Source organism: Xiphias gladius, chromosome 1, assembly GCF_016859285.1.
Source record: "Xiphias gladius isolate SHS-SW01 ecotype Sanya breed wild chromosome 1, ASM1685928v1, whole genome shotgun sequence".
NCBI classification, from domain to species: Eukaryota; Metazoa; Chordata; class Actinopteri; order Istiophoriformes; family Xiphiidae; genus Xiphias; species Xiphias gladius.
In genome coordinates this window covers 27978070-27989622 of record NC_053400.1, presented here as the reverse complement: position 1 = coordinate 27989622, position 11553 = coordinate 27978070, and the positions used below count along the sequence as shown (strand labels likewise).

Genomic DNA, 11553 nt, shown 5'->3' with positions numbered 1-11553 from the left:
AAAGCCACGACTTTCCAAACGAAAAAGTAAACATCATTTGAAAAGACAGCAGTGTACATTCCAGCTGCTTTGTAATCAAAACATACAGTCATTCAAATACTTAAAATAGCAGTTTGCCCTTATCTCTCCATAACAGTAAAGTAATTATCTTTCTGCACAGCAGTGAAGGTTAGCAATCTGTGACAAAGAGAAACATCGGGCTGGTATGACTCACAGCTTCCTCTACAAGTCTCTCCAAACAATTTCAGCCCCAGCAGGGGATGTGAATTCATCCGTAGTCTGACAGTGGTAGAGGAATTTAAACTCATTACAAGTCCAAGTTTATATTCAGTCCGTTGAAAGCTTTCTGAATTATTCATGGTGTGCCACCCTAATGTAGTCGTGCTGCAAACTGTAAGGCTATGTTGGTGCAAATACAGTCCAGTAAACCTCTCGTACTGTGCAAACCACACTTGGAGAACATTACTGTGATATACATTGATACATTAGTGTGATACAGCATCTCCTTATTTTCCATTTGGGCTTTAATCCTGATTTTTTTTTTTCTATTGCACTTAACCATGCTTTTCAAATATAGATTTTCATTTACATTTAGATACAGTACAGGTGTTCTAAATCAAAGCAAGTGCTTGGAACTATATTTTACACAGCCTGTGTATATTTGCATAACAAAAGGCAAATATCAAGAAATGACTACCACCTTAAACTACCACCCACATAGCACTGATCTAAGAAACTGCAACCTTTGTGATAGAGGATGCTATACAGTGTTGAGGAAAAGCTATTAGTCCAATAATTGGATTCTGCAATCTGGCTTGTAAGAGTAGCTTTCTATTTCCACTTCTCCCTCCTGGGACGTCAGCCGTTTGCCAGTGAATCCTGTTTCCCCAGGCTCAAGATAAAGACTAACATGGACTTGGAAGGTCCAGCTGCACACAGGCAAGTTGGTGCATTTGGCTATACATAACCTTGAGCTGAGTCTATTGCAGCAGATTCATATCACACAGAATATGAAAAGACTAAGAGAGAGATTGCAGCTTGGATAGAGAGAATGGATTCATAGTAATAATGAATCTTTTCTACCTCGACATTTACAACTACAATGTGTGACGGTAAATTCTTTGTAAAGTGCAAATACTATGCAAAATCTGTGCATATAGCCCTAAGTTTTATCAACACCAAACTAGTGATATATCACTAACATAACAAGCAAAGATTAGAGGATGTATATTTAAATATCACCATGCCCCCCTGCTTTCCCCAGTGAAAATAAAAATGCTCCTTACCTGGGGGGCGCCCAGTCATGCCGTGTACAGTCCAACAGGGTGCCCACATATGTCTTGTTTCTCCAAGTAACATTGACTACCAGCATCCCTGTGAGACAAAAAACCGAAGATCATTTATTTTGTGTTAACTATGACAATAATGCAAATTACACGGAAAAAAAAACCCCAGTTCATTTAGCAAACACGAGAGAATGTTTTAAAGTGAGAATCATAAATAACTGTCTGCACTATGTGAGCAAAAAGTACATCGTGTCTACTTCATCAATGTGTTGATCTTTGCTAAAGGGTTTCATATGCAAGACAGTTATACAAGTCAAAGATCCTTTTTAATCTTCTTCACACAGTAAAGCCGTAGGGGCAAGACTGACTGATATCTTCTAAATGACTTGGAAAAGACTCAGCTGCAGTCAGTATTGTAAAGCCTGTGTAAAATACTGGCAGAAGGTCTCACTAAGAATGATCACACTGAGGTTACCAGGGAATACTCACTCACTGAACACCTTTTCCATTTAAAAAGGCCATCTTACAGTACAGGAGATCTCCCTGAAGGGGAATTATTTGGAAGCAAATATTATTATGCAGTCCACAGTCTCACCTTGCAGCCCAGAAATGTGCTATCTTGGGGATAATATGGATCTACTATTACAGCTTCTTAAAAACAAGCAACAAGCTCCTTGGTTAAACCATTTCAATGGTTCAGTTTGACAGACTGTAACTGAGTGTGCATGAAAAGCTCAGTGACTTCACTAGAATTGCTGCAATCTGTCACACTTAGAAGCTTATGTGTTGCCATTTGGCTAGTGTGAATTTGGTAGCACTCGGTATGAGCTGCACAATCCGACCTGTGCTGAGTGTGACACCTGACCTCGCATTTAAAATCTAAAATTAGTTCCAGAAGATCACAGGACTCGCTCTCTATGTTTCCCCTTAAGAAAGCAAATACTCTTCACTTGGCAACGGCTTGCACATCGTCTAAATGTCACAATAATGCAGATTTGTACAAAAATACTACACTAAATCCCTTTAACTAAATAATTTAACTGCAATTAATACAATTAATGTTAATGGGGAAAGAAAACAACAACAACAAAAAAAACAGCACAGAGTGCAGATTTTTTTAGATTTTGCTCATAAATTCGAAAGTAAATCCTCAACCAAACAGCTTCAGAGGATTAAGAGCAACGACCATGCAGGAAAACACTGAATTTATTGCCTACCATCCCCCTCACTCCCCGGTGGTGACCTCAGCTTGCCACTTCAGCACTGCAGAGAAACTGGAGGCTGCAGTGAGCTAACTTATCTAATGACACAGGAATGCTGGCTGGCAGCTTCCATCCCTCCAAGCATTTTATTAGCTTAGGAAACCTCTCTTGCTCACCCCATTTTCCCCTCTCTCCTTCACCCTCATTTCCTCTTTTCAATGGTATAACCATCCCCGGCTTACAATCTTTTTCCCTCCCACACACAAGTCACAGTTCAAACCTAATTTTTCTCTTGCTGCCTCTGGCATAAAGCAGCAAGTGTATTAGGTATTTATATATGTTTACAGGAACCTGTTGACACTTGGCCACAAGTCTCTTACTTCACGTTATGGCCTAAAAACATGCTTGGTCAAGGCTAAATCTAACTGCAAATGTGGTTTGTGTGAGGTTCTCGAGTTCAGATTTTCTGTCACATTAAAAGAACCCAGACCTTTTCTAAAACGCTTTCAACAGCCCGCCCCCCTAAGCTCTCCAAACACTCCAACACAAAATGGCTCTGGCAGCTGGTTGTGGCAGGATGTAAATCAAGGCAGGGCAAATGAATGACTAGCCTTTCATGATGTCCTTTCTCTATCGAGGGTTTCAGAAATTATAGCATGAGTAGTTAAAAGTCTTTAATGATTTTAAAGTAGCATTCAGTCTTTATGTTAAGACTGTCTCTTCAATTTAGTAGCTGTGAAAATGGATGAGCATGAATGGGATTTAGCTGTATTACTGCTGCCAGTGCTCATCAAAATTTTCTTTAAGAAATAGTTGAACATTTTGGGTAATTAGTTTTTTTGCTTTGTTGCCTAGAGCTTGATGAGAATATTGATACCAATCATATGTATATATTTTTTTTAAAACCACATTTTCAGTCTTTATGCTGAGCTCAGATAATCGGCTGCTGGGAGTAGCCATGTATTAAATGTAAAGACACAAGAGAGGTTTTGAACTTTTCATCTAACTTTTCGCAAGAAAGCAATAAATATATTTCCCAAAATGTCGAACAGTTCCTTTATCGAGTGCTGATCAAAGACCCAAGTCAAACCAGGTCCAAATTCCACTCAGTTTAATCGGTCAGGTCTTGTTTTACAGCCGTGAGTCACAAGTCTGTGTCAATATGACCAATATCCGAGTGGATCTGAATGGACCCGAGCTGAAGCTGAAGCCAGACTTATTTTTTGAAAATCAGGAGCCTACAAGATTTATGCTATACGAAATCAAATTTTATAGACAGATATTAAATTGATTACAACATTGTCTTTTGTCTATCTATTGCCCAGTTGACTACAGAATGTTTTATTGTTTGTGCAGGAGGTGAAAACTATTTTTATAAATTTGTCTTTGAAGCATACAAACAAATTATGTCAGTTTCTATAACTTTACATCTATTCTCACAACATTAAATTGATTATACTGCTATGCTTTTCTGCCACGGTTGGTTGTTACCTGATCAAATTAATCAATAGTACATCATGCTACTACTGGTGTTTGTGCTCTCTCTCCAATAAGGTCTGTTTGGGTCGAGCGCATTTTGGATTGGGTCTAACAATCCCTGGGTCTACTCGGGTTGGGTGCGGCTGTACTTCGGTCCTACTTGGACTGGCTCTCTCTTTTCTGAGAGTTAATTTATGCACATAGGACCGGGTGGGTTTTCCACGAATTTGTTTAAGCCCCCTATTTCCAAATTCAAATGTATTAAAATATACTGCTAATGGACATACACATCCTCCATCACTAACAAATATGCTTCAGAAGACCCTGTAATACTTAACATTATAGGACAATAGATCAATATTCACTTCGTCAGTTTCTTTGCTTCAAGCTCAGAATCTTTGAAATGCCTTTATATAAACTCTTTGCTGGCTGTTGTGTTTTTTTGGCTTCCCTCTTACCACCCTCCCATGTTGAACCAAGGAACTCTGTAATCCTGTCAGAGTGGCCCTTGGCTTCTGGGTCACCTCAGATCTCTGCCTCTGCAATACTTTCTGTGACTGCTAATAAAGTAGTCCCTTTGACGTTATGTGGGACACCTCAAGGACATTCAAAGAAATCTGGATGCATCTCAACTCAAATGGGAATGGTGTTAAAAAACAAGAAATAGTTACTGACTCAAAATATTGCTGCACCTCATGTTTAATTAATCTACTGCAAATTCTATTTTGTTTAAGGTTTTCAGTGTGTATAGGCTGTATGGCTTACAGGAACAGAAAATGACAGGCCAAGTTATGATATCATACCCCTCATCTCGGGTGTAAGTGTAAAGGATATTCATTTGCTGACAATTAAATTCCCAGGCCACGGAGTTTAACTCTGAAAAGTCTGATATAAATACAGCCTGGATTACTCTAAACTAGTAGCAATAATTACAGATATTTGAAAATCACTTTACATCACTATGGCAATGCTGTCACTTCTACTTGATTATTTCCTTAAATCACACTGATTATTTTCTGGACATGATAATTTGTTCTGAGCACAGCCTTAGTTCTACCCTACTGCATACACAAGTGGACACATTTTCTTATTAAAAATGTACCTTGTGCAGATTACAGTTTCTCTTCATTAAGCAGTCATTATTGTGTTGATACTGACTTATTAAACAATGAAATATGTTTACTACACAACCATTAGACAGTTTGGAAAAAAGAAGCAGGTTGGCAGTTAAAAATGATGTGATGCTTTGGCTACGTTCACATTACATTGCTGAAATGGCCCAAATCCAATTTTTTGGTCTCCAGATTACTCAGATCGGATTTTTTCACAGAACTATGGACAAACCAAATCAGATTTTTTTTCAAATCACATCTAGGTCACTTGCATATGTGGTCCTAAATCTGATTACTATCCGATCTCTGGCTATGCAGCTGGTCTCAGAACAGTCAGATTGGAATTCATGTGGCATTTGACATAAATCACAACAGTGTTTTCACTGGACTACCACTGTAAGTGTATTTACAGTGGGAATATGAATTCATAAAACTTCTTGGCAATATCATAAAAATATGCTCAAGGATACACAAAACGATCAAGATTAAGTTTCAGGGCCAAAAGCAATTTGAATTACTTGCTTACACTTTCATCCTTGGAATAATTTTCAAGCCGTCGGGACAAACGTCAACATGAAGTCAGTCTAAACATGGAAAACCTTGGACAAAACAACCCATCCAAATTTCCCCGTGGCGGAAAGCAAATTACAAAAGAAACTGAGATGACTTTCAGTGCATGATCACTTGTTTATACACAGGGAGTTACATATTTTGTTTCTGTTTGTGAGACATGATTTCTCTCTTTACTCACTGAATCTGTTTCAGGAGAAAGAAGCAGACGGGAGTTAAAAGATCGAAAAGTAAAACTTGCTCTTTAGAAGTGCAGTTCATTTGGGATTTGTTCGCTAGGGGAGGGTTGCTGTGAGGTGAAGGAAAAGCGTTGGAGGGATTTCGAACAAACCCAGTTCCCTGCACCCTGCACCATGCACCCCCTCCCCCCATTTCCCCCTTTTGTGACAGCCTTATTAGGGTCACTCAGGACAGCTGAGTGAAGCCCACATTAATGAGAGGAATTGGCCTGTAATTTTACCAGTCATTTCCTTTCAGTGCTGTTGAACAACAAATGGCAGCCCTCCTTAGGCGCCGAACTCCACTGCCTACTTGTGTAGGATTACTTGAACAAGAGGGTAATGTAAGGGGGGAAATTAAGTCAGGAATAGGTTGTCTGCTGCATGGGTGACTGACCCCTCTGGCCCTAAAACTCCCCTCCTCCCTCCTTAACACATTTCATTAGTTTGCAGTGGGGCCAGAATACCAGGTCCTCTGCTGCTGGTGAGGGCCATGGGTTCACTGGCTGACCTCCGCTCTGTTCCAACTCAACAGGAATTCAGTGGGGTTAATGGCATTTTCACTGACTGACCTTGTCAAAATGCCTTTGTTATCTTTGAAAACGGGAGATCACGTCTGTGTAATGATTAAGTGAGACATTATACGACTGTTCTCACAAATATCAAATTTAAGGTTTCTTTTTGTCTGTAAATATATCAGATACTTCGGAGTAAAAAAAAGGCAAAGCGTGGGACAAAAATAATTATGTGAACAATTACCAGCACTTGCAAATATTATCTCGTATACACAGTCAGATAACTAACGTAATTATTTTCACATTTTAAAACCCTTTTAGTATCCTGCTAGAAAACCGCTCTTGTCTCATCCCCATTTTTTCTGCACTAAAAGCACCACTCATCAAGGTTGCATGTAGACAAGAAAGTGAGAACAATGAGAAAAATATTGTCAGTATTCATTATGGAGAGAAGATAAAAGATAGCCGGGTGCTGCCATGAGCAATAACTGTAACACTGAGAAATGAAGCGTTTGAGCATTCAAGTGTCTGAGCATGTTTCGAACAGTCCATTTTAAGAGTGTTTCTGCATTCGTGGTGCATAAAATGAAGCCGAGCTTGTCCGGTTATGTCAGTGTCCTGACTGACCTTATCTTAAATCCTGGGCAGACAAGAATTTAGTATGAATTGTATGAGTCACTAATAGCACTGGGGTGGTTACATAGTGGAATGCATTATTTTTAGTACTTTAATTCCTATGTTGAATTGCAAGTAATAGTGAAACTTATAATGTAGAGCTGAAACAATAAATTTAACTGATTAGTTGATCAACATGAGATTGATCGGCAACTATTTTGATTTAAAGAGTAACTACACCCTCAAATTCTACTAGAAAAACCTCCCTCCTAGAATATATAAAAAAAAGATGACGTGGCCTCGTGACTATGCAGTGTGTGACGTGGAGGGTCAGGGGACACAGAGACTGACCCCCACTCAGTGTAGCATGGATGGTGACGTAGCGCTGGTGGTTAGAGCTAGCCAGCCATGACAAAGCTACTGTCGGACTCCCTGTGTCTCTGCTGGAAAAACAAGGAATCTGGTTGAGCAATGGCCGTCACTAGAAAGCACAGTTATTATTGCCTTTGAGATCATAAACAGTGACTCTTTGAGAGAGTCACTGTGCGTTGTGTGTTGTAGCTGGGATAGGGGCTCTACTACGAGAGGCACTGTGGCGTGTGTGTCTGTGGGGGACTGTCAGTGCATACCCATAACCCTGTGGTTTATCGTGGTTAACGTAACTGTTCGTCAGCCCTAAATATCTTTTAAAGCTCTGAATATAGCACAGTTACTGGAGGGCCCGTGTGTTCTGTTTACTGCCACTGAAGAAATAAATCATGTATCTAAATATGTCTTTCATGTACGATGTTTTTCCACCTGCGTTTATCAGGCTTGCTAATGCAACTTACCAGCTGCTGTGTGTGAGAGAAATAAAGTAGGGCTACAGTTAGCTTTTGTTGTTGCTTGACGCTGCAGCTGACATACAACACAGACCGAGACATAAATCATGGATGTCTTGCGTACTTCGTCACTGTTCGGGCGAGAAAATTTGGCTGAACTGAACTTTCAAATCCAAGCAGACAGACAAACTAATTTTGAGCAAACACTCGATGTCTTTTGTTGGGGGAAGAAAAACAAAACAAACAAACAAACAAAAAAAAAAAAATCACCTGCAATAATATCACATGCCAACAAGAATCTACGTGATTATGTGTACGGAACAGAAAGAAAAAATCTCAAATGATAGGTTTGGCAGTCTGTCACATTTGATAGTAAACCAAAATCTTGGACTGATGGTTGGATAATACAACAATTTGACAATGTCACCGTCGATACTCTGCCACCAGCAGTTAGTTTCAGTTGAACATTCTGTTGCTATATAAACCACTGAAACCCTTAATCTAATCCCCTAATGCCCCTGCTGGAGGATCATTTGTAAGTAATTTAGCTGTTTTAAGATTGTTGATATGTATTTGTTAGTTTTCAGGATCAGTTTACTGATAACCAGGCTGGCCGTTAAACTAGCTGTCAGAGGCTAACATCTTGCTAATACAACATTCTAAGTAACTGTTTTCATTACTGTTGGGCCAACTGCTCTGTATTTGTATTTGTGCTCTATCTGACACTCTATATCAATCTGCCACTGCTTTCGGATGTGATCAGTAGAATAATTAATTTAAACCGAGGGTTTCATAATCATTGGAAATAAATCTTTTGGCATGGGTTGTTTCAGAATGTCTTCCATTTCTGCTTTGAAATCCCCATTATGAATTTGTTGATTTCACACTTTCACAATTGCTTCCAGTAAAGACTTCAAAGGCCAACTCCTTTCTTCAACCTTTCTTGGGAGTGTGTTTAGCTCACTGCAAAGATGTGCACATTGGGAATAGAAATGGTAAATTACGATTGCTGCTTTTTAACTATTTTCTGACATTTTAATCGATTAATCTAGAAAAAACTGGCAGAATAATCAGTAATAATAATAATAAAAAAAATACTCAATTAGTTGCAGACCTGCAACACTGTAAAGCAAACGAGACAAGGGCATGGTTGATGATTTTATTTCAAATTTTAGAGCATTCAATTGAGCCCTATCTGAAAAGTTCAAGTTGCATCCCGGTTCATAAGAGGTAAAAGTGCAAAGTCACTCTCACTGACAAGAATAACAGCCTGTGAGAAGGTCAATTCTCTCATACCACTGAGAGGCAAAGGAAGGGAGCATTAGTATGCTTTCCACATTGACGCAGCATTATCAGCCGCATGCAGCAGTTTCTCCCACCACAAAAATCAGAACATGTTTACTCTTACAGTGGGAGTAGATCACAAAGCAGCAGCCGTGCATGTAACAGCCTAAAAAATAAATATGTGACATCTCTCCAAACTTTACATGAATTTATTACTATATATCATTTGCAGTGAGGCAAGGAGCAGTCTCCTTAAATGTCACCAGGATAAATCTGCAATCTCTCTGTTAAAACTAACCCTCTGGTGTTTTTCTCTAAAGAAGATGGTGCTGAGATTATGAGACAAGTCTGCCAAAGGCGCATTACTCAAACTCTCGTTGACGTGTATATAGCAAACATGATATCTTATGACAACCACTGGCAAAGCTTACAGTTCCTCCAGGCATATGATTTACGTTTCAAGACGACTTAAGTGTTTGAAAAAAATGCAGTTTTCAGCCAGTGAGACTAGGAACCAAGTCTCTCCTAAGAGATCTGAGTGATTCGTGCCATTTTGGTAACACCACCCGGGGACTTCATTTGTGACAAACAAGACAGGCCGCCTCCCTCAAAGAATGCTGAGTTATCTAAATGTTCCTTGCCGAGTATTATTTCAACCACATATTTAGGAACACTGGTTAATTCTTTACAACACAGGAGTGTTCATTTTTTTCCCTGGAAATGTGCCACTTTCACTCTTGCACAGTGAACACTGATGAGGGTAAAGATTGGCTTGGTAGGGTGGAAAGTAAACGTGGCTCAAGAGCTGGCAAGTCAAAATCTACAGAGTGGGACCTGGGAGAAGGCGGCATATCACTTTTTGTTCTTTTCACTTCCTCTACTGTTAACAGAAGTTGGTCCTTTGTGATAGATTTTTTCACTCCCTCTTCTTCTTGCTCATTGGCCTGGCAGAGAGTTACAGGTCTCCTGACAATGCTCACTTTTATTTCAAGGACAGTTTCTATAGCAGGTTCACAGAGAGCAGCCACCGCTCGCTTTTGTAAAAACATTTCAATGAGGCCACTGACAGGTGGTCTCCAAAAGAGCAAGGAAGCATAGCTAGCAAGTGAGCTAAAGAGCCAAGTGCTCCTTTCATACAATATTCCCCTTCTCAACTCCCTGACAGGCTTAGAGAAATAAAGAAAAAAAAAAAAAAAACATCTCTCAAATGTTTATACAGGAATATCCGTTTCACACTGACCTCTTCTATTCAGATGCCTAACAGCTTTTAACTCCTGTGCTAAAGCCAATTCTTTCAATGCTACAATGATGTAATGTGTGCAGTAATAATCCACGAGACAAACATTTATCAAAAACAGCCTGTATTATTTATCTATTAGGGAGCTTAAGATGCTGTGGGACCTGCTTGGGGAATAGCCTGCTGTGTACAGGAGGGTCGGTGTGTGTGACTGTCAGGCTGGCTGGGGGGGGGGGGGGACACTGGCATGGAGCTACAGTGTTTGGCCAAAGGGGCCCCCTCTGTGTTCCCTCTACCCTGGAGCAGGAGCCAAGGCGTTCTGGGCTGTGTTTCAAGAGCAATAAACTTCTCCAGCATTTTAGAGATGACATTTGGAGGTATCAGCATGCTAAGCCTGGGAGGGGTTGGCCCATCGCTCTGCCGACACGACCCTGGGAGCTGCCACTGCCTTGTCTGTGCTGAGGGGATTTGTGTCAGTGCCGGGCCTTAAAATACCACAGCTCTGCCCCCCTCCTTTTTTCTGTCTATGCTCTACTTGCCCCCAGACTGACTGAATGACACAGACTCACTTTCCCTCACCTTATATAATCCATTTTCTCTACTACACAGGACTAAATGCATCAAATCGCATGTTTCATGAGTTATTTTGTTCATTCAGCAATCCACACATACATTCGGGCTGCTAATTAAATTTTGCCATAACGAAGATTCAGCTAAAAGGGCTGCTACATCTGTGCTAAGATTACACAGGATGAAAAATTTATGCGGCCTCATCAGCCAAGATACTTGTCTGCTCTGACGAAAGGTGCAGCTTCTGTGATCGTATTTTGTTAGGTGTCGCTTGTTTCCTCCTCATCTGTTTCTTTCTCTGGCACTCAGTGAGTTGTGAGGCACAGACAATTACTGGGAGCCTGTTGTTCATTTAGTCCCACAAGGCCGAAAGGCGGAGGTGATGAAGCAGCTGTTGGTTGGCATGCTAAATGAAACGCGCACACACGCAGTGCATGCCTAAACAGCTCTATATGAGACTTGTCATGCAGAGAAGTGGGGGACTGCTCAACTTCACTGCTAATCAGGATGCCTCTGCTATGTCTTTGGGGCCTCTGTTTGTTGCTCTTCCCTGGTACTCTGCCTGGATTTGCTTGATTTCCTCATTTGGTTCTCATTTGTTCAGTTGCCCCACAATGAGAGAAGTCTGCTCTCATAGGTCTCTT

At 40.3% G+C, this 11553-nt stretch overlaps 1 protein-coding gene across 2 annotated transcripts in view; it reads right to left on the bottom strand.

Moving 5' to 3' along the window:
• Window positions 1-11553, bottom strand: part of LOC120789373 (zinc finger protein 609-like) — a 79410-nt gene that overhangs the window by 11093 nt on the left and 56764 nt on the right. For both annotated transcript variants that reach the window (XM_040126045.1, XM_040126054.1), the window contains exon 4: window positions 1287-1374. In XM_040126045.1, the coding sequence (XP_039981979.1) occupies window positions 1287-1374 (88 nt within the window). The remainder of the gene's footprint in view (window positions 1-1286; window positions 1375-11553) is intronic.